The sequence below is a fragment of the Acanthochromis polyacanthus genome, chromosome 18 (genome assembly GCF_021347895.1).
Source record: "Acanthochromis polyacanthus isolate Apoly-LR-REF ecotype Palm Island chromosome 18, KAUST_Apoly_ChrSc, whole genome shotgun sequence".
In the NCBI taxonomy this organism is placed as follows: Eukaryota; Metazoa; Chordata; class Actinopteri; family Pomacentridae; genus Acanthochromis; species Acanthochromis polyacanthus.
This window is the reverse complement of record NC_067130.1, coordinates 29,674,403-29,698,573: the sequence shown is the minus strand read 5'-3', so window position 1 is coordinate 29,698,573 and position 24,171 is coordinate 29,674,403. Positions and strand designations below refer to the sequence as shown.

The following is a 24,171-nucleotide window of genomic DNA, read 5'->3' as shown; positions in this document are numbered from 1 at the left end:
AATCGGGGACTAAAAGTAATAAACAGTTAGCTAAAAGTATAAAACAGTTGGTAGAAGTAGTAAATAGTTAGCTAATGGCAATATAAAAGTAGCTACACATAACAAAAAGTTGGCTAAGTGTAATAAATAGTTAGCTAAACGCAATAAATAGTTTGTTATATGGAGTAAATAGTTGGCTAAAACTTATAAAGAGTTGGCTAAATATTTGGTTAAAAGTTTAAAATCTTTAGATAAAACTATTAAATAGTAGGCTAATGGAAATAAACAGCTAAAAATAATAAATATCTACAAGTAACAGTTAGCTAAACATAATAAACAGCTTACTAAAATTAAGAAATAGCTAGCTAAAAGAAACAAATAGATAGGTAAAACTATTAAATGGTGTGCTTAATGTAAAGAAAAATGTTGGCTAAAGTTAACAAATAATATAGTAAATAGTTAGCTAAAAGTAACAAATACTGAGCTAAATGTTGCAAATACAGTAGTTGGCTAAAAGTACTAAATAGGTAGCTAAAAGTATCAAATAGTTTGCACCAAATAGCAAACAGCTGGGTAACAGTAATTAATATTTGGCTAAAAGCATTAAATAGTTAGCTAAACCTAATAAACAGTTAAAAGAAAAATAAATAAATAAATTGGTATTTATGTTTTAATTATTTTTAAAGATATCAAAATTGATGAATCTCCACTACAGGGGTTCCTCAAGAAACCACTTTCAATTTTACAGGTTTCTTTACAGTAGCAATGGTGAGAAACCCTTAAAGGTTCCACAAGGCTTTTCTACTTCTAAGAGTGCAAGAGGTTTTGAGACTAGTGTTTTCTGTTAGATAACAGTCACACAAACACCAGAGGTCACATGTCAAGAAAATGTAAATACAAACCTATTTAAGTGTTTAAACGAATTAACAATCTGATAAGGACCGTCCCATTCATTCTCATTAAGGTGACAGCACCCGAAAGTTAAGACCTGCAGAGTAAATCTGGTAGGTGAGTTGAATAACTTTGAAAATCTCTCATTGAAATGCACTTGAGAAAAGTGTTGGACCTCTAACTCTGCAGTAGTTAGTTTAATTTAGTGTAAAACTCATCACTGTTTGTTTTAATACAGAATATTCTTCCTGTTTATATATTTTGATCAACTTTTTCTGTCTTTTTCCTCCTTCATCACCTCCTCTCTCATCTCTCTCTGTTCTGCCACCGACTTCTTTCTCCTCCCTCCATTTCCTTCTTTACCTTCCATCAGCTCATCTCTGACCCTGGTTTTTCTCCTCCTCCTCCTCTTCATCACTCCCACATCTCCACCTCCTTGCAGAAACTCTGCAGTGTGCTGCCAGTCTGAGAGCTGGAGAGACACTCAGCCGACCGACACAAGATAAATCTTCAGAAGCAAACTTTACTGCAACTTCTTTGATTTTTCCACAACTCTGGATGCAAGAACTTCTTTTTACTTATTTCCTCTGAGGGTGTTTTTTTGTTTGTTTTGTTTGTTTTTCTTCCATAGAAAGCTGCAATGTTTCCATTCTACCTCTTAACTTTAGCTGGTGAGTACGTTGTGCCAGTGCTGGTGCATGAGGGCATGTTTCTGTTGATGCCAGTTGCTATGATTCATACTTACCATTCCCTCTTTCTCATTTTCTCTGCGCTCGAAAAGCCACCATCCAAGCCCACAAGCAGCTGCTGCCAGGCTCATGCAACTTTGAGTCCAACACCTGTGGATACACGTCAGACGCAGACTTTACGAGCTGGACGCTGCACGATGATGGTACTTTTTTAAAAGATGCCACGCTGCATCTTCGATCCTTTGACTTTTTTTCAGTTTAGAAGTTTCTAACTGGCTCTTACAGTGGTAGATTTGGTGCTGTTTTGGCTGTACCACTGAAGCACGCTGGTGAAAAGAACCCATCTGGTCCGCATTGATTCCACGAACATCTGGAGTCAGTGAAATAACAGATTTAAGCATTCTCGTCGGGCTGGTAGTGCAGCTGATATGAATGAGCGCTGCACACACCCATATTTGAGTCATTTCCCCGTGAACTGATTTAAAGTGATCAAAGGCAGCAGATGAATGGAGATTAGATTTGATGAACATCATTACCCCCAATTACTTTTAAAACAAATGTGTGGTAAGTGAAGTCCACACACAAATATTAAGAAGCATCTGGCTGCCAAAAAACACTGAAGCTTGTTGGAGCAGCAGCAGCAGGATCTTGTCATGTCAACTGTGACAGGAAGCAAGACTTTAAGGTTACGTTGATGCTAAAAAAGACTTCCAAAGTGTCTCCAAATCTCATCTAAACCTAAAAAATAACTCAATGTGGCCGACGAGTTCTGTCAAACTCCTAATTAAAATTACACCAGAGTCAGGAAAAGTTCTGGTGTGATTCCAGCTGCTGGTTCTGGCTCACAGGTGGTTCATGTTCAGCAACCAGACTTAATTCCCTGCATAAATTGGCTCCATCTGCACAAAGTTTCTAGGGAAATTCTGATGAAATTCTGATCTGGAGGCCATAAAATTCCGGCATTTGGTCCTAATGTGCTAGAACATTTATTTTATTTGTACGGGACCATGCACAATAATAATCTGAATGAGATAACAAAAACAATTTGCTTCACAGTAGCAGAGATAGACCCCCAGTGGTCCTCTGTGGGTCAGAATTAAAACACAATTAAACTAACTTAAATACTAAAGTGCACCGACTGCAGAGCCTAACTTGACTGGTCTTTATACTAATACCAAAATCAGTCACTCAGATGTACAATGGCAACCAAACAAATAGAAACAACAACTGCGTGTTTATTCGCCTAGCTTAGCAAAAGCTAATTACATGCTGCAACTATTTCCTGTCCAACAAAAGGTGGATGCAATGATTTCTTGCATCTGTCCAGCCGATAAAATATAAATTTTTGTGTCATTTCAAATGTTAGCTTGATGCTGACACTTTTGGTTTTGAGTAAAATATGTTGACAAGCATTACTTTCCCCTTAGGATGAATTAAAGTGATGTAAATTAACTTTAAATCAGGTCAAAGTCTACTACTTTGGTTTATGACCAAACATCTACAAAGCCAACAACAATTTGTTAGCCTCAGCTGTTATTTGTGATTAATTAACAAATATATTAGCATGCTAACAAGCCAAAACACCTGCTACACATTCTTTTAGAATATTAGCTATACCATTGTGGTACATTCTTATTAGCATTTAGCTAAAACTACTTTGTTTTTGCTTGCTTAAAGGCAAACTAAATTCCTGCCAGCTGCACTTTTTTCAGTATTTAACAAATATTAGCATGCTACATTTAGCATGCTAATATTTGTTAAATACTGAAAAAAGTGCAGCTAAACTGCAACTAGCATATCAGCAGTGCCACTGTTGTATCTTGTCTTGTCTTGTAGCCTATGCTGTTACTGTTAGGAATGTTTGCTTGCTAAAATGCTAAGCTAAGGTTGTGATGATGATAAGCATTATGCAGCATTATACATCAGCATTTTAAGTTAAAACTCTTCAAAAAATTTAAAAGTACTTATTTCGAATCAACTCATCCAATAACAACACCACTACAAAAACAAAAAGCTGTAGCTATCAGAGGATTTCAAAAGATTTTTGCTAGCCCCTACTGATGGATGGATCAATTGTTTTGCATGCAAACCTCACTCTAAAAGTGGTATATATACAATTTTGTTTTAAAATTGTGCCAATATGAGTTTTAGTGCTGCTGTAGGTATATTTTTTAACTCTGGAGTGGACTAGCCTGTCTTCTTGCCATATTTTCAGTTTTAATGCTAAGCTAGGCTATACAGACATTTTACCCACCAGCTTTAGGGCAACAGAAGAAAGAAAAACAGCCGATTATCAATTTATATATCAGTTTTTTCCTAAGTCAAGCATTGGTTTCTACAAACTGTATATTTTGTAAGCTGCAATTATAAGAAAATTAACATAATTTATAACTATTTCTAACCTACATCTATGGCAACGTCCTGCTCCCAGACCCAGTTGGAAAAACCCCCTCAGACTTTATTTTTCCCACCGTAATCCTCGCTCATACTTGTCTGCAAATTGTTCAGCGCTTTCTGTTTTGTCGCTTTTCTCCCTGGGATACGTCAACTACTTTCTCTCTTCCTGTTTCCATCCTCGTTGCCGCCGGCTTGTTAAAAAGGTCACTGTGGTTGGTTTGCTCAGTTCATTTATTCACTTCTCATTACTTTCCCTTCTGTGCACATAAGAGAGGTGAAGTCATATCAAAAATACAGAGCACTTTCTATGTTGAATTTTCCTCCAAATCCAAAATCAATACTGACTGAATAAAGATTTACATCAGTTTGAGTGCAATCTGTTCAGTCAACTTAAGTTTGATTCGATTAAATGTGTAAATACAAACATTTGCAAACAATTGCAATTGTTTACTGGCAAAAATAGAAGGAGAAGTAATTGTATTTTCCAAGCAAAAGGTGACCTGAGCTCAGTGAGTGTGTTTGTCAGGATACAGGAGCCCCGGGCAACAGAGCATTCCACGGGGACAAATAATAAATGACAGACCGCTGAGGAGAGCTCAGAGCGCCCTGCAGCTAAAAAGAGTAGCTGAAGTGGATTTTACGTCTCAACTCTGGACATAAATCATAATGCAGAATGTCCCATTCAGTAAGTTGAGCTTTCTGGATCTTGTTCCTGATAAAGATTCCAATATAAACAGGATCTAGATTTGAACACGATTCCCTTCTGTACTGTTCTTTTTATATGAAAAGAAACTGCTTGGAAAATGATTGATGTCGTATGTTGCCGAGATGGAGCCGGGACAAACAAGTTTCACAACAATGCCACGTATTTTATTTCAACCAGAAGCCAGCTGAAGAGCAGATTGCAGCTCTGAATAGATTCAGCAAAAATCTCAGTTTTTTTATAGTTGTTAAAAAACTATAAAAAACTGCATGGCATTTTTTATATGTTAGAAGTTACACCATTTGCGAAATAAGCAGTCAACACCATGGCTAAATATTTACACCATGAAACTGCAGTCAGCTAACGATAATCTTAAAAATATAGATTCAGGTTTCTGGTGTTTCGTACAGAACAAACCTAAAGAATCAATCCTGTCGACTTGAAGGGTAGGACTGAAAAACTCCACTATAACAACTTGGTATTGTGTAGTGCAGAATAGTTGTCATGTTTTAGTAGAGTTATAAGTGAGCTGGTGTGCTCAAGCGGCAGGGGCATCTCACAAACCTGAGATGCATGTGAGGAACATCGGGAGAACCAGGCAGGTGAACATCAGGTAGCCCACAGGACAAACTGAGAAAAACAGAGGGAAAAACGAGAATTTTCATGCACTGATAACTGAATTGGCACATGACACATGTGCAATGAGGGCAATCAAAAAAGGAGGGAAACAGAGACAAAGGGAGGAAACGAAAAAAACAACACAGAAGGAAAGATATGTTCAAAATATAACAGGAAATAAACAGAAAACAAAAAAAAGACCATGACAGATCTGTGCAATTCTTTGGTTTTTGACCAAGTTGTAATTTTGTACTGCCAGAAATCAAATGTTAGAATACTAATATGCTGTAATATGACGGTAGAAATGTTATTTGCTGTATGGCGGCAAAGTTGAGTCGCTTCTCCAACATCATCTGTCTGCATGACTTTGCTTGGATTAGTTCATAAACACTCAGAACTAGCTTTCCTATTTATGAACATGGTGTAAATAAGGAACTATAGCATGACCTCCTTTTGGAAGTTACATGACATGCCAAACGTCTGTGTTGCTGATTGTGTATGCATTCTATAGGGCAAGTAAAAACCATGAAGATGGCCAGAAATTTCAATTATAATCTGCTTCTACCTTGACAAGACCAAAGTTTATGTTTTAACACATTTTCTTTTCAAAAAATGGACTTAAATTTAAAAAAAAAAAAATCTGAAATTCACCTTCACTGACACCAAAGGGTCGTATGTTGACCTACATTCCTGTTAGCAGTGTTTATAAGCTACTTAAAGCTCTTCTGTCATGTTGATGTGTCCTCGTTTCGTATATGTTGTTTCTTCTTTGCACATCTCTTTAAGTCTGGTTTGTTTTCTTTAAAATCTCGTAAAGTAAGCTGCTGTCTGCCTTGTAGTGTATAGCTGATAAGAACTGGTAAGTGCTTTCAGTACAGTGGTGAAACGCTCCATGACATTATGATGCAGGAACTAACAAAAAAAACATACATAACTCTGAAGTCTGTAGTGAAATCTGGGCACTGAGAGTTATTGCATTGGGCTGTCAGATTGCTTTCAAGGATGGACGCTCCATATTTTTAAGGTGTCAGATGTATATTTTGTTCCAGTAAACCTGGATTATGTTGTTACAACAATTTGGTATCATAAAAATGACTACAATCACAACAAGAAAAGCACTCGGAGAGCACAGTACTCCGCCAAGGCTGCTCATTCCTCCATATGACATTGTCAGTAATGCAGCATTTTTTTTGTAGAAATGCAGCATTTGTTTATTAGTTATTGATATCAGAAGTCAGGGCAACATAGAATGTGACCATTTAATTTAGATGCACCCACAAACAAAATGACCTTGCGCTGAGCACGGGTGTGTGTTATGCATGTGTATATTATGTATGGATACCGAATCGAGTGACCTAAATATGTAGCAGGCGGTGGGAATTGATGGGACTTGGAAACACTCCCACAATTTAATCAGTTGTTCCTTGTATGATTTCTGATGGATAAGTCCTGTTAAGTCTGCAACGGTGGATTTGTACTAGGATCGCAATCATGTGATCGTCAGCAGACAGAGGATGTAGCGTTCACTTGTTGTCATGGTTACAGTGACACCGTGCCACTATCTCACAATGATACAGAAATCTTGAACAAATCTCTGAATCCAGACTATAAGCCACATCACTGCCAAAATCTAATCACTTGGTCCTTGTGTCATTTCTGACCTTCCCTTAAAATTTCATCCAAATTCGTTAATCCATTTTTGAGTAATGTTGCTAACAGATGGACAGACAGACAAATAAACACCAATCGTCACATAACTCCACCGCATTCCTTGCTGGAGTAATAATCTGTGGATTCTTAGATCAGATATTTATGCAACTTTTCATACTACTTGCAGTGTTTTAAACTTTTACATAGCATGGGGCCCTGCAAACACTGTCTTAAGCAGCTTTCTTTGTTTGCAGTAATAAACTAGAAAAGCACTCAAAGAGTGCAGACCTCCGCCAAGGATAGAGAGGAAAACAGGAAACCCATGCAGTAAAGGATCATGAGCTGGAATCAAACCTGTGTCTCTGACACAGTTCTGTTTATGAATCACCTTCTTAACCAGTTGAGCTATCTGGACACCTTGCTCCAACTTGTTGGACGACATACTAACCTATGATGTTTTTGTCATATTTTGGACCACATACTAAAACATACTAAAAAATTCAAAGTGATCCAGAATCCAGGATCCTTTCCAGATTGCCACCAAAATTAAATCAGCTCTTCCTCTTACCATAGTCTACATCCCCTCAAAATTTCATGTGAATCTGCCCAGGCGTTTTTGAGTTATCTTGCTAACAGACAGACAGACAGACACACAAACGCCTGGTGTCACATAACCTCCTTAGCGGAGGTAATGAAAAGCAATAGTGGACTGGAAGACATTAATAAATCCCTTAGAAAACCTGATTTGTAGTCATTATGTCTTGCTGAACCAAATGCTGCATATGTGTTAAAAGCTTTACAGTTTCATGCATCTGATTCACCTTTTTTTAGGCCGTTTTGTTGCAGTGGACGGCGCCACCAGCGACCAGGAGGCCGGTTCAGGTGCAGAACCACAGAGGGAGACCACAGGGGTTCTGCAGAGTCCGGTTCTGGAGCACACCGAGTGGAGCTGCATGAGGCTCGTCTACCAGATCACCGGGTCAGGAAGCCTGGAGGTTCTGAAACGCACCAACGGAGAGAGTTTTGATAAACCGCTGTGGAGCAGCCAGGAACCGTCTGACAGCTGGGTCATCTCAAGCATGGACCTGCAGAACAGCACTGAGCCCTACAGGGTAAAAATACCTTTAGATAGTGATTTATTGTTGTTTAACAAGCTGGAAATGTGATAACAGCAGAGAAAAAGGTCCTTCAGGGTCAAAAATGGAAAATCCTCAAATATGGATGCACATTTCAGTCAAGAGCGTCCATTACATTATGTAAACTAAACCTCTATCTGGCCACAAGGTTAGCATATACAGTACAACAGCAGACTTTCAAGTGGTTCTAAAAGCAACAGTTTTGCTCTCCTCAGTGCTCACTCCCATCGCCACACCATTTATAGATTAAAAGCAAATAAAAACTGATAATATTTTGAAATAAATTTGAAGTCATGCAAGATAAAGGTGCAATATTGTGGGAATAAAGTTGTAATTTTGCTTAGTGAAGGACAACAAGTTCAAAACAGGTGAAATGGAAAACCAAATTTTTGGATTGGATCACAAGACATAAATAAGACAAACTATTATTATATATCTGTTTTTAGAATGTCAAAGACTAAAAGAATCCCAGCTGATTTTCCGACCTGCTTTAACTTAAAACAACAGCAGCGATGCAGAAAACATTTCAGCGTCTTGTTGCTACCACAGATATAGGTTGACATTATGCATGTACACCCAAATGGAGGCCAATGCGAAGTGTGTAATCATTGTCCAAACACTGTGAGAGTAGCACAGCAGATGGTTTACATCATATGCAGAGGCAGGGTTAACTGTGACGGGGTCTCGACCTACATGATTTGGAGCCAGACCTGTGCTATGTGTGGGCCCCTCAGCACATAAACATGGTGAAATAAATTAATGCTTCAGAGGTTTAGACTTCACACTGACTGCTAAAGTGTTCTTCCATTTCCTCAAAACAACAAACTCGCACAGCCTTGACCTGGCACAGAAGTGACAGTTTGCTTTTCAAAGCTCAAACGGCCATAAGAAAAATAACTTTTTTACCATTATTTTGGTTAAAAAAGCTTTACTCACTTTGTGTTTCTTACAGAAGTAACACTTTGACATTTCGAAAACATGTTTATTTGCTTCCTTTCAAGATCTAGCAGAGAGCTGGAGTCAGGGTGCAGTTAGCTTAGCTTAGCATAAAGGCTGGAAACAGATGGAAAAAGCTAGCCAGGCTTTATAGTTTCACAAGCATAAGTTCAGACACCTCGAAGTGATTGTTGCATACCAAAACCTGATTACTACCGAGTTTCTTCACATCTACAGCTGCTTTAATATGGATCAGACAGTCATATTGTGCAAATACACATTACTTTGTGGACATCTTTGGCAACAGCAAAGGTGTGTCTTTGTGAAACTTTAACTTTCTAGTGATCAAATAAAGCAGTTTATAGTGTATTCAGGCATAGTATATAGCCTGCTATAGTATTGTTTGTTTATGTTAATGTGTGTTATGCTTACATACTGTATGTTTTATGTGTTCACTATTCTTGTTTGGAAACTAGACTGTAGCTAAGATACTGTATACTAATATATACAGTATATTACGAAAGACAAGCAACAGCAATGAAAAATAGGGTGTTACTGGTCACGGTACTGTGGTGCTCTTTAGCGTCCATTAGCTTATAGTTTTGGTGTTTACGGCACATTTACTATGTAGTTCAGTTTCTCATGAACTCCCTTCTCAGCAGCAATTTTTCTGCAAACTGACTCTACCTCACACACGTACAGGGCCTGAGCTCATACTTTAACAAATACCTCTGTATTCCTGTGTGTCGACTCTGCTTTCACATCAAACCTGCTGCTCAACAGAACTTTCACCAGTAAATTACATTCTGTACGTTTCGTGTGTGCACTGTTTTCGACCCTGTATGATGTCATTACGGTGTCACTCCTTATTGCGGGTATTAACTGAACATGTGTTGTTGATTAGGTTGTTATCGAAGGTAAACCTGGGCCGACTGCTGGGAGTAGCGTGGCCATATTTGAGATCCACATCAGCCCCGGATACTGCCTTGGTCGGTGACTTCACTCATACATCACTCGCACATTTCTGTTTAAACAAAAAGGAAAACAAGATCCACATATGTCTGGATAAAAGCCATCTGCATGCATGAAAACCTTTCGCACGCACCCATATAATGGACGTTCTGTTGCTGGTTTCCTTTTAGAGTGTGATTTTGAGGAGTCTCACCTGTGCGGATACAGCAACCAGTGGAACGCCAACGTAAACTGGTATGTGGGAGGAGGTGGAGTCCAGCTGCTTCTCAACAACATACCAAATGATCACACTTACAACAACAAGACAGGTGAGTGGGATTTCCACTGTATTTATACCCAATCAGGTGTTCATTTTAGATTAAATGAGCCTTCATTTAAGTGTATTTCATCAACATTTACTCCCAACCTTAAAGGAAATGTAATGGAAATACAGAAATCAATAAAATTCGATTTTATTTTACTTATACGACGTTCACAACATATGAAGAGTTGATGTGCAAAAACAGCTAACTCTGTTTTCAGAAAACTCATTTTTTATTGTTTACTTAATAATAATAAAAACACTAATAATTTATTTTTTCTCTATTTTGTCTTGTATTTTCTACTGAGTCAAATCCACTCAACTTCAGTTTGATTGATATTGTCTCAAGTAAAAAATAAAAAAAAGGTTTTCTGAAAATTTATCAAAACGGAGTAATCTGTTTTTGCAAATGAACTCTTCATATGTCATCTCATAGCACTTCACATCGTAAGGTAAAGACCTTACGAATTTTAGCTAAAGAACAGAGAACCTAGCAATTGAAAGTTGCCATTGGATTCCCTTTGAGCAAGCAGTCAGTGGTGGTTGAAGGCAGTTTCTGTCAGAACCAACAACATATTAGCTTATCTCTCAATACTTTCCACATTTCTATATATGTCTCTTGTAATATGATGCCATCTCTGCTTGTTTCTGTCTTTATACAAGTAGCCAGCATAATTTTAAATGCCTCTACAAAGTAGAGACCAACAGATAACACTAACTTTTAGAACGGTAAACATGTAATTAAACCCATTTTCAGAATGAAATATGGTGATTTAAGTGCTGTGAAATACACAAAACACCAAACTATGCAATCTAGACAACTAAAAACTTCAATGTAGTGGTAGATGATGCTTACTGGACTGTTGGATTGAAGTCTCTGAACTCTTCTCAGGTCACTTCATGTATGTGGACTCCGTCTACGCCGAGACGTTCAAAGAAGTGGCTAAACTGGTGACTCCCATGACCACAGTGCCAATGTCCGGCTGCCTGAGTTTCCAGTACCAACGTAGCGAGGAGAGAGGAAACCTGTTCTCCGTCTTTACCCGGGACCGACTGGGTCAGTACCAGGAGCTGTGGAGAGCGGGTCAGGACAACCAGGATGACTGGGGCGAGACTGTAGGAGAGTGGATACCTGTTCAGTTGGACCTGAAAGCACCATACTCAGTACAGGTCAGTACATGGTGAAGCTTTATGCGAAGACTTTTTCATAAACTGACAGACTTTTTAAGACGGTGACAACACATTTACCTTCCTTCAAGTGTAAAGGTCAGTGAATCAGTTGTAGTAAGTAACTAAAGTCAGTTCAATAGACTTAGAGGTTTTCCTACTGCAGCCTCAAGTTGTCTGGAATTACCAGAAGCTCATGGTGGCTAATGTAATTTAGACCCTTGTAGATAGATACTTAAGTTAGAAACTCCTGTGTCAGGTAGCATACTGTGGTAGTATTTTGATGTGTAGGCAGCTTACTGACTCTCTATTAGTCTTATGGTCTGTTCTAACCCAAGATATCACAAAAAATGAGCCGTCACAAGAAATATGGTTTGTGATCGTCACTTTTTACAGCAGATTAGTTTGTAGATTTCAGCTAAAAGCATGTTCAGGTCTACCTTCAGTGATAACCCACATTTAGGGGCCACCTACCATACAGAAGTTTGTAGTCCAGTAGTTGGTTTGCGTTAAAGCCTGTCCCTAACAAACAACTACTGCAACCACTGCAGCCAATGGCAACATTAAAACTGGGAAATCTTGCATTTGGAAAGGTCATCAAGTTTCAACTGTGCTTGAGGAAGGTAAAATGGTGAACAGTTAATGAAACATGGCAACTTGTGCCACATTTGGCGTGGCATCAGCCATTCTGCACTGAATTCTGTTGGCTGCAATTTTCTTCATTTCCCCTGCAGTTTTACATGATGGCTGACGTAAATGCTATGCACCTACAGGCTGGTCATTGTGCTACTGAAAGTGACATAATCCAAGTAAATTTCTCGTGATAGTATCAGTTTGGAAGCTTTAAAATTGTGATATAAGAAAATTACTTATGTTGTTTTCTGAGACACGTGTAGTTGGAACAGCCCAATATTGTGCATATAGATTTGTTTTATAGTCATTATTGTCACATCTCATGTTACAGTACAGTAAAGTATTGGTTTTCATTGGTATTCACTCTTTAACTGAGTATAGCTGAAATTCGACGCTATTTTTAACATTCTGAAAATTCACTGACGAGCATTCTGGGAAAAATAATTGTACTATTTCCCTGCAATTGTCATCATGGTGTTAATTAAATTAAATTAAATGTTTTAGCTTAAAGATCATAGTTGTGACTGGACTGTAGTTTATTTTAGAAGGTAAGTAAAATTGGGCCCCTTCTTGTGTATAGAAACCAGACGGACAAAAATCTAAATAATGTGGTCCAGTATGACAGAAATATAAACTGTATGGAATTGTAATAAATGGTACAGGTGTGCCTAATAACGTGGCAACTACATCATTTGTTTTTAGAGTTTCTCAGTTAGCTAGTTATAATTGTACAAACTAATGAGTTGAACAAAACTGTACAGTAATATTTAAAATGCAAATCTGAACGTGTTTGCATCCGTGTGCACATCATGCGTGCAGCTGTGTTTATGACTTTCTGTCTCCGTGTGTGTCTTTTCCTTCAGGTCGTCTTTGAAGTGGCGTTTAACAGCCAAAGAGGCGGACGTGTTGCACTTGATGACATTTCCTTTTCTCCAGACTTTTGCAGCACAGACACCGGTGAGCTGAAGTCAAACCACTGTTCCCATGTTAAAGTCGCTAATAAAACATCTTAGTTATGAGGTAAAGCTTTCTGGCCAACGTTGGAAGTCAGCTATATAATAATAAATCTGGATTTCAAAAGGACTAGCTGCATAGAAGCTGCAATGAGATGTTTGACAGATCCAGCTTTAGAGGTTTGCATTCAGTGAAGGATCAAAATACCGAGTTTGTCCTGAGGTGACTGAAAAATTCCTCCTCTGGGATCTGTAAATACCCATAACAAATGCAATGCCAATGTGAATCTTTCTAAAGGTGTGGAACAGGAGCAGTAGAAGTGGTTTTTGTCCACATTTAACTGTTGCTTTTGTGCTTTTGTTCCACAGAGCCGACCTTCGACCTTTCCATCGCCAACTGTGATTTCGAGTCCGGTTTCTGCCGCTACATCCAGGATGAGATATTAGGTTCATCGTGGAGGAGAGTGTCTGTGAAGCCCAACATATTTAGGAATGGAGACCACACCACAGGGGCAGGTCTGAGCAAAGTAGCTGATTGTGTGGATTTTGTAGGTCATATAATACCTAAACCTTCACTAAATGGAAACTGCACTGATTTTCCACTTCAGAAATTTGCATGCAGGTCTTGGGGAGTCCAACAACGAGTGCAAATAAGCTGTACGAAGCCTTTTGTAGTTCCAGAGGACTACAAGATTGAAAATAAAAAAATAATCTATGAATTCTGGAGCTACCGGGCCTCCATAGACCTGTAGAGCATCAGGGCTACATTAGCCACTGTCTGAATCTGCACAGTTGAGTGAATTCAGTCATAAACAGCCTGTTTTGACAAGAAACAAGACTAAGAGGAATAATAACAGGAGCTTTGCTTCTGTTACATAACAGACTGACACAGTTACAGCTGTGCAGAGCTAAATAAGAGGTATCGCTGAGCCAAATGACTGGACAGATGCTGAAATCATTCATTCACTGCTTCCTTTAAGTCATAGCTTTGGTTGTGCAGCACATTAACTGTCTGGGTCAGTAAACATTTCCACCTCCTACCAGACAGACTCAGTTAACTACTAACTGGTGAACACAGTGGAGCATTGAGCAGCCACAGATTTTGCAGAATATTGGATTTTTTTAGCTAATTGTAAACACCGGTTACACTGGATATGTGTGTTTTTTACCAACATGAAAGCCATTACAACTTGATAAGCCAGTGATTTGGTCTTGGCTGTGTGTTAATCAGCTTGCAATCAAAACAAAAAACATATATGGGTCAATATATAATTGAGGGACTTTTGAAGTCCATGGGACATATCTTGCATACATTTTTTTAAAATAAAAGTTAAAAAAAAACAACAACAATGTTTTCAGTGTTCATTATGATCATGTCTTTACAAATTCCATAATTATTTTTTTTTATGTAAACAATCATTTAATAATAAAAAAAATGACTGGATATCACTGAAATGTCAACTAAATAACCATTCAAATTTAATAACAACCATTTTCTAATTAGCTAAACAATAATAAAATGAGCTGATTCAGTAATTGTTTTGACTGTGTTCTTTCTATTAATCATGATAATCATGACAGATATTTCTTTTTTGGCAATATATCACATTTTATATGGAAAATAACAAATTAAATCCCTTTCAACTAAGTTCCCCATTACAAAAACACCTCTCAAGGAAGTGTGTTAATTCCAGATCACATGACCTGCTCCACATGATGTCACTTCCTCCTGAAGGAAAGACTGAAAGACTCCAAGGCTTTCTGAGTTATTTAATATAAAGTAGTGTGTGGGTCAAGTGTGGATTTATGGCATGTCAACAGGTTTACTACAATATCTTTGCAAATAACTTTCAATTTTACTCAATTGTATATACTATAATAATTAGAAGAATCGTTCTCTAAAAATGCCACGTGGTGTTTGGTTTTAGGCGGCCATGTTGATTTTAGGTCTGAAAACACCAAAAATGTCAACTATGACACAGAAAGTCCCACAATTATATATTGACTCATATGCAGATTTAAAGAACAAACAAACCGCTGGATGCAGATGTGAAAGAGGATAAAATAAATAGGCAGCTAATAAACTGTTTAAAGGGAGTTAAACTGAAGCATTAATGGCCAGTAGCTTTAGAGGAAGACACTGAGTTCTGCAAGAAAACAAAACATGTCTTCTGCTTCCAGGATCTTTCCTGTTGGCCCACTCCCGGCTCGGCCCACGCTCCGGCTACGTTAGCCGCCTGGTTGGTCCGACTCTGCCAGCGAACATGAAGTACTGCCTCAGATTCTACTTCTCCCTGAGGGGTGAGCGGCACCCAGCAGCTCGCCAGACTGATAGAAAATCATCAACGCTCTTTGTTTCCTGTGTTTGATCTTGGTGGTGTTTGAGTCCATGTGTGAATGTTTCACTGCATCTGACTGACTCACCCACCAGAAATAACTCCTGGCTTCCACTGCAGGCTTCAACCAGACGGACCAGGCTCTGGCTGTTTATCTGCTGCTGCAGCAGAGCGACAGCAAAGAGAAGATCTGGACTCAGGGCGAGAAGTCGAGGGGAATCTGGATCGCGGCAGACGTCACCTTCCAGACGTCGCAGCCTGCCAAGGTTAGACCAGAAGAAGTGGAAATATCGCTTCAAGTCTGAATGTGGATGGAAAATCAACGGAGGATGAGTGCGAAAATAAACAGGGGGGTGAAAGAAAAGGGGAAAGAGTGAATGAAGGGAAGAAACAGGAAGGAAAATGAAAGAAGAAAAGGAAGGAGGAAAGAAAATAGTGAAAGTAAGAGCAAGCAGAATAAGGGAATAATCAAGCCCAAGTGGAATGAAGGAAAAATAAAGAAATGTGAAGGCTGGATGGAAGAAAAGGAAAGGATAAATGGTGCAAAAGGGGAAAAAAGTTGGAAGAAGACTGGAAGCTAGTGTGCCCACACAATAACTACTACTACAGGCTAATTTATGAAAATCAGGGTCACTAATGCTAAAAGTCCAGAGGTGTTTCTGTTGTCTGCTAATTCAAGTGTGCTACCAGAGAACCAGTAACCAAAAATATGTACAAAATGAACTTAATTCTACATTTTGTTCCAGAAAACACTCAAACTAACACCAGTTCTTCAACAGAAAAACATAAATCCAATCACAGCAAATGGAAAAACCATTGCTGCTATCGAAGGCCAACACCACTTTAATCTCCAAACAACACTCACCAGCTAGCCTGACAACTACTAAAAACACAACAATATATAAGAATTAACAATCATATATGGCAACCAGCACTTTGCCTGCGAATTTAACATGGTACAAAGTGTGGATAGACCAATTAAAACCATTACAAGACCCATATTTTATAAACAAGCCAATCGAATTCCATATAAAAAGAATTTTCCTCCATACATCTCCCTAATAACAAAATACTAGAGTGTGTTTGGCATCCCTGGATAGTTTAAATCCACGCTCTGAAATGTTCAACTGCTTGTTTTGCTCTAAAATCTTATGAAACAAAATACCACATGGACATGTTGCCAAGGTAAAAAAAAAAAGGATTTTCACCAGAGGAGGTCTTTAAGAAACTTAAACCTCAATGAACCATCAGAGGGATCATCAAAAAATAGTAAGAAGATGAATGAATACAGTGAAGGGAGATGAGCAAACAGGCTAAACAGATGGAAACACCAAATACTGAAACAAACCTCAAGTACAACCTTGTTTTGGTGTTGGAGCCTTCAGGGTTCTGAGTTTTATTTTGGCTACCAAACAAATGCTGTTTCAGGACTCCATTATCATCATGATGGGCTCTGCATGATGGAATTGATTTCATCCAGATGCCAAAACACTCAAGGGACTTCCCCACATTGGTCTTTTGTTCCTGTACTGATGGTTTCTTTTCATCCTGACAAAAGATTCAAGAGTCTGACGAACAACAACCCAGACATAGTGTCTGTGGTTTGGGCTCTATTCTGGAACTGCTCTGTAAACAATTAATGGTTATAAAAAACAGGAAATGTTCCACTGGCTTTGTAATGCTGACGTCTCTGCTCACTGTTCAGGTGGTTTTCGTCAGCACCTGCAGGAGCTTCTGGGATTGTGGATCGGTGGCGTTGGACGACATCAGTTTGAGCTTCGGGGACTGTGAGCTAACAGCAGGTAAACTAAACATCTGCATTTTTAAAAATACTCTTAATGTGGAAGCTTGTCAGGGTAGAAGCTGGTTGTACTTGACTTTAAAATGGGAAAACACTCAAGATCTTACATCCAACAGCGCCACATGGTCACCACAACACTACATTTTGCATTAAAGTAAACACAAGAATTCGGCAGATGTGATTTTTTTTTTTGGAGAATGACTAAGCATTCTGAGAGTCTAGCCTGTTTTTAATGAAAAACACAGGCTGGTTTAGAAGTCTCAACTTTCCAATATGGGTTTCTGTAAGATTTATTTGGGAATTTGTGTCACTTAAGGACAATATCAACTACTTTTTTAACCTAAAAACCCATAAATCCCAAGTACCCGTCCTTCATTCTTCTTCCTATTTTTTCACATTTATATACTGTACTAGTCTTTTTCATGGTAAACCACATTAATTTTGCACCTTTATTGTAAATACCAGCAATTTTGCCACCCTATGTCTTCAACCAGCATGATTTCCACGTTAATTGCAGGTTCTTTTGCACAGTGGTTTCCTTAATTTTCTTTAATATAACGTGTGAAATACTGGATACCTTGAGTTTCTCTAAGTGGGTGAATAAAGTATCTACTTTAATATTTTCGGCAACAATAATTGTACTTTAAACATTTGATAACAGGAATCTGGATCTACAGTGCACAGGAAGCAGTAGGTATTGGCCCTGAGAAAAACCCTTTTGTGCAGAGTAAATAAACTCCTTACTTGTTTGTTTTGGGTGGCTGATAGCTGCAAAGGACTATTCGTTGAGTAAATACAGACAAACTCATTCAACATTAACAAAGTTGTCATTGAGTGTTCAGATATGGATCCAAACACGGCAGGCAGCCTGTGGAAAAAGAAATTCTAATCAAACAAAAGTTACTCACAAAAAGTTGAAAGACAGGATGGCGAGAAAACAAAGAAAAGATAGTTGGAAGTCCAGGCAAAAAATCCAAACTAAACGTCCAAATGAGAATCAAAGGTCAGAAGTTGAGAGAAACCAAAAGTCGAAATGCAAAATACGATTACTTGGTGAGAAAACTCGAAAAGTCCAAAACACAAACCAGAAACAGAGAAGGAAATTCAAACAGTTGTGGAAGACAAGACTATTTATACACAAAGAACTGATTAGGGAGACAAGATAAAGGTGAAACTAATCAGGGAAATCAAAAGAGGAGGGAAACACAGATAACTGGAGGAAGTGAAGCAAAATAAGGCACACAAGGACAGGAAATGTCAAAATAAAACATGAATAAACAGAATAAAACCCAAGAAAACAACACCAGCTTGATGTTTCCAGTCAGTCAAGAAATTTAAAAAGTCAGTATTTGGTTATATCATCTAGAGATGCAGCCAAAAACCAAGAGAAAATACTTTTTGCTTACTTTGTACAGTCACAATGAACTGCCGTTTAATTTTATAATTTTCCTCCTGCAGGTTCGTCGTCGTCGCCTCTCCCTGGACACTGTGACTTTGAAGCAGGACTTTGTGGTTACACTCAGGATAAGCTGAGTGATGCTGGTGACTGGGAGTGGAGGAGAGGAAACACCCCGACATCGTACACCGGACCCAGAGCAGATCACACCACCGGACTGGGTGAGGGTCGACTCTGCTTCAGATCTCTTCTGTAGCACAAAAACACATAAAGGTTCATCACAGCGTAACTGGAAGTCAGCGTTTGGTTATTCCATCTCAGATCCTCAGGGATGTTCTACTCAGCCTTCTCTGATTTGCTTGAAATGTTTTAAACATAAAATAAAAACATTTAAAATGCTATCTGTGAAGTTTTAGCTTGATGTATCAAATACTTTCTAAGATAACCTATTTTTAAAATTGCCTCGCATGTTGAAATTTGAGGCTGTTTGAACAACAATATCTGTGGAACTATTAGATAAGATAAAAAGATAAGATATAAGTTTGGGTTATATTTCTCATCATGTCATTTACTCAGAATGTACAATATTTGACAAGTAGATCACGTAATCTTAGATTTAAAAATTGAAGCCATCACAAAAAGTCTCATTTCTGAGCTCACATGAACAAAACAATTGATAATGCAGAAATCAGCTAGTGATATTTTATGAACCATGTGTCACAGTAACACAAAACAAAACATATAGATTAGTTTTTTTAACATATCAAATCACAAAAATCGAAAAATAAATTATTTTCCTTTAACTTTCATAACAGATTAAGCACATTTGACAAGCAAAAATATATCAAACACTGAACACAGTCATCATCAGAATAAGCAGACTTGGTCACATCAGTATATTATGAAATAACAACTATATCCATACTGAAAAGAATGTTTTCTTAGTTGTATTTGGAGAGCAACTTTAAAACTCCAGATCTAGCACATTTCTGGATCATCCTTTGTTTTGTTAATATGAGCTCAAGGGTGGGACTTCTCATGACAGCTTCAATTTGTTTTCATATTCCAACTCACCATAATCAGAGATGGTTGATCCACTTGTCCAATATTTTAGATTCTGAATCAATGACATGATGAGAATAAGACTTAAACTGTCACACTTTTATCAGTTCCTGGGATATTGTTGATCAAACAGCCTCAGATTTCAATGTGCAAAAAAATGGGCAGTAAGTGGGTTGACAGGCTTTTTTTTTTTTTGCAATTATCTCTGAAAGTACTTACCGTATTTTCACGACCAAAAGGCGCACTGTACCAAAAGGCGCAGTCTCAGTTATGTGTGCCATTACTGTATTTAACACACACATAAGGCGCACCTGATTATATGGCGAGGGTTTTATATACAATCCACGCCCACACTTCCCCCTTTAACGTTCTCATAGTGTCCTCTACTACGTCGGTCTTACAACAACAACACACACACAAGCATACAAGTGTGCGTATTTAAAAATAGAGCGAGAGCAAAACTGAGTTTGGTTGTGCTTTATTTAAGTATTGATTACAAAGTACTAACATTTTTTTAATCAATAGTCGCGGGCATGGTAAAACACACGGATTAAACAAGCACACAAGTGTGCGTATTTAAAAATAGAGCGGGAGCAAAACTGAGTTTGGTATTCACATTTTTTTTTTTTACCGGTAATCGTCATCAATCAAACCCATGGAAGTCCTCATCCTCTGTTTCTGAATTGAACAGCTGCGCTAAACCTCCATCAAACATGCCAGGCTCACTTTCTTCACTGTCAGAGTCACTTTCCGTGCCGTGCGGCGCCTCGGAAATGATGCCGGCTTTTGCGAAAGCTCGAACAACAGTGCCAGCAGACACGTTAGCCCGAGCATCTACAATCCATTGGCAAACTGTGGCGTAACTCGCCCGGCGCTGCCTTCCACTCTTAGTGAAACTGTGGTCTCCATCGGTCATCCATCGCTCCCACGCCGCTCGCAGCCTTACTTTGAACGGCCGGTTCACACCGATGTCCAGCAGTTGGAGTTCCTTTGTCAGGCCTCCCGGAATGACAGCAAGCTCAGAGTTCATTTGCTTCACTTGTTTTTTCACATCGGCTGTGAGATGGGCACGCATAGAGTCACAGATCAACAGCGATGGTGATGCGTGGAAAAAACCACCTGGTCTACGTCCGCCTTACAACAACAACAACACACACAGGACGCACTGTACCATAGGGCGCGCCGCACAATTTGAAGAAAATCTAAGACTTTTATGTGCGCCTTATAGTCGTGAAAATACGGTATGTCAAGCTAAAATTTCACAAATATCCTTTTAAATATCAATATGTATGTTGTAAAAAATTCCAGGCAAATCAGAAATGGCAGAGCAGAGATTGTTCTAGAAATTTGCTGATTTTAGATGGAATGAGCCCATTATAAACCTGTAAACATACATTTAGAGCCAGGTTGTGCTCAAGGTTTTTTCCCTGTTAAAAGGGTATTTTTCTTGCCACTGGCGCCTTAGGGCTTGCTCAGGGGGGTCACACATATGGGTTCTGTAAAGCATCTTGAGACAATTTGACCAGTAATTGGTGCTATATAAATAAAACCGAACTGAACTAAACTCCCTCTTACCTGCCAGGATACTACCTGTACATGGAGGCATCCCCCATGCTGCCCGGTCAGAACGCCCGCCTGCTGTCTCGTCCTCTCAGGGGAACCAGAGGCCCTCAGTGTCTCCGGTTCTTCTACCACATGTACGGCTCGGGAACAGGCCAGCTCAGAGTTCACATCCACAAGGATGGAGAGGACGGGTTGCTGTGGCAACGGAGCGGCGAGCAGAGCATCGCCTGGCTGAGGGCCCAAGTGGAGTACCAGTGCGACAGCCAGCATCAGGCAAGAGCGGAATGAAGCCTCTCCTCATGGCTTTTAATGATAGTCTGGTTTATATTTAGACTTTTAGACTTTCCAGGTTCAAGAATGCAAATTCATCAATCAGCCCATGGTGGAAACTGATGAAGTTTGTTCCATTTGGCTCACATGGATCCTCGCTTTCCTCAGTCGTGACACTCGAGAAGAAGAAGCCTTTAATTTCACAAATACTTTCTTACAGCATTGTGAAATGTTCTTGCATATCCTATTTGGGGTCAGAACGCAGGGTCAGCCATGGTACAGCAGCCTTGGAATGGCAGCTTTAGGGTTTGATCCTCTGACCTCCTGATCCTTTGTCCAGAGACCGAACTGTAGCGAAGAGACGCAAGGATTGATGAATGGCACATGAATAACATGCTCTTAAAATAACTATATTTTTAAGAGTACAAAATATACAGTGCCTATAAAAAGGGTTCAACCCTCTCAGAAGTTTTCCCCTTTTATGGCTTTTCAACACTGAATCATTTGATTTGTGTTTTTCTACAAGAATTTGCAAAAAAGAGACTCTTTCATGCTAAAGTGAAAACAGAAAATGTTAAATTTGTGTTTAAATATTCACCTTCTTTAAAGTGACTCACCTAATTTAGCACATGTGCAGCCAACTGGTGCCAGAAGTTACACAATGAATGAAATGATCTGACATCAGTGAATATGTCTCGTGTCTCTAGAAGATCCATTCCTGGATCCTGGACAGAACGACACCATGAAGACTAAAGATCACTCCAAATAATTCTGTGAAAAAGATTACTGAATAACACAGGTCAAGGTAAATGGGCTGTATTTGTATAGCGCTTTACTATACCTGCAAGGTACCCAAAGCGCTTTACAAGATACATCACATTCACCCATGCATGGCGGAAGCTGCCATGCAAGGCGCTAACCACAACCCATCAGGGGCAATTAGGGGTTCAGTGTCTTGCTCAGGGACACCTCGACATGAGCACGATGAGCCGAGGATCAAACTGGCAACCCTTCGATTGCAAGACAGCCACTCTACCAACTGAGCCATGCCGCCCAAAGGGATGCACACATGAAAATTTCCAAGTCCCAGAATATTCCTTGGTGTCCAGTTCAGTCAGTCATTAAAAATGGAAGGAATATGGCACGTGTAAATCCACCAAGACACCTATGACTTCCTCTGAAGGAGTTACAAGCTTCAGCAGCTGAGATGGGAGAGACTGTTCATATACCAACTGTTCTTCACCAGTCAAAGCTTTATGGGAGAGTGACAAAGAGAAAGACACTGTTGAAAAAAAAACTTATCAGTCCAAAAAAACTTCTTCCAGTTGACTTCAGACTCTTCCACACGTCTTCTGGTGAACTCATCATGATTTAATATTAGGTTCTTTTAACGGTGGCATTCTCTTCGTCATCTTCTTTTCTTACATGGTCCAATGAGCTACTGCTTTGATGATGAGTGAGGAAACCTGAGCAAGTTCTCCGATTTCAGGCTGGAAAATGAAGCAAAATTAAGAGAAGACAATTGCTGCTTTTGGTACCTCAACATTTGTCACTTTCCCAAACAACTTGTCTAGGTGTGCTCACCCAAAGTTTGTGCTGCACATTCATGCTCCTAAAACAAACAAATCTTTTAATTTCATTGACCCTATGACCTTTCCTCCAGCGAAGCAACCAGGCCAAACCTCACTCTTCTACAGGTGTTCTACCACAGTTAAAGCTCATCTCACTTCTCTGCTAATCTGAGCCTCCTCATGACCTCTAATTGATTTCAACATTCTACCCTGAAGGGTTTCTCAGTTCCTGAAATGCAACTCAAGAAGAGAAGAGGCTTTTCGGAGAAGCCATTAGTGAGGACGTTGCTTTAAAATGAGAGTCTCATTTTGGTAAAAGCCTGTTGCCTCCACTCATTAACTTTTCATCTGTCAGGTATCAAGGACTTTAAATGCAGTGAGAAGAGTTGAGGAGAGGAATTGACAAACTGAGAAATAAGGCAGGGCCCTGTTGCTCTCCACATTCTTGCTTGCAAGTGGACGAATCTCTTCATTTTGACGGCATAACTTTTATTTTAGCACCACCTTCAGGCTAACCTCACCCTCAAAAAGGCTTGAAACTGTTAAGCAGCTAAAAAAACTTTGTGTTTCTGTCCCAGATCGTGTTGGAGGCAATCAGGGGTTCTTCAGTCAGGAGTGACATCGCCATTGATGACATTATCCTGGAAGGTGGACCCTGCCCAGGTAAACAAATGATTACTTTTGAAAACACTGCTAAAGAAAAGCAGCGTCCTGATCTGTTTGTTCCTCTGCAGAAATGGAGATCATGGCCAGCGTGGGAACCTCCAATGAGATCGAGTAGAAACGGGAGAATGGAAACCAGCTGCGTAGGATGCATGAACCCCCTCCCTACATTTGTTTTTGCACAACAGAGGCAACTCAAAGCGTTGCCGACTCCTGACTCCTACATGTCAGTCCGAACATGTAGACAACGGAAACTTCTAATGTAGTTTGTTTTTCTTTATGGAGCAGCACATATCAGATGTCGGCATTCCTCTCTGCACTGTAGCAACAGAGAGCGTGTTAAACTGTGTTTTTCTTAACATTTATATGCATTAGATTAATGCTCATTGCTCTAATAAAGCGAGAAGGTTCTTCCAAACATGGCTTTTTGTTTTTCTTTCACTCATAATTTGCAGGACACAAGAAATACTTGATACTGCTGTCA

The 24,171-nt window shown here is 39.1% G+C and overlaps 1 protein-coding gene across 1 annotated transcript; it reads left to right on the top strand.

Moving 5' to 3' along the window:
* The first annotated feature begins 1,031 nt into the window (after positions 1-1,031).
* LOC110957820 (MAM domain-containing protein 2-like) lies at positions 1,032-24,105 on the top strand. Its single transcript, XM_022204025.2, has 15 exons — positions 1,032-1,541; positions 1,652-1,762; positions 7,759-8,039; positions 9,904-9,988; positions 10,142-10,279; positions 11,165-11,442; positions 12,936-13,029; positions 13,395-13,541; positions 15,207-15,326; positions 15,482-15,627; positions 17,067-17,163; positions 18,621-18,779; positions 21,203-21,456; positions 23,603-23,687; positions 23,759-24,105. The coding sequence occupies exons 1-15, from the start codon at positions 1,511-1,513 to the stop codon at positions 23,803-23,805; spliced, it is 2,073 nt and encodes a 690-aa protein (XP_022059717.2). The 5' UTR covers positions 1,032-1,510; the 3' UTR covers positions 23,806-24,105.
* Positions 24,106-24,171: the final 66 nt, after the last annotated feature.

Bases quoted from the DNA above. Each gene is read 5' to 3' on its own strand.
- LOC110957820 (XM_022204025.2), top strand. From the start codon at position 1,511: ATGTTTCCATTCTACCTCTTAACTTTAGCTG. The intron at 18,780-21,202 runs GTGAGGGTCGAC...CTTACCTGCCAG, and splicing joins AGATCACACCACCGGACTGG to GATACTACCTGTACATGGAG. The intron at 23,688-23,758 runs GTAAACAAATGA...GTTCCTCTGCAG, and splicing joins GGAAGGTGGACCCTGCCCAG to AAATGGAGATCATGGCCAGC.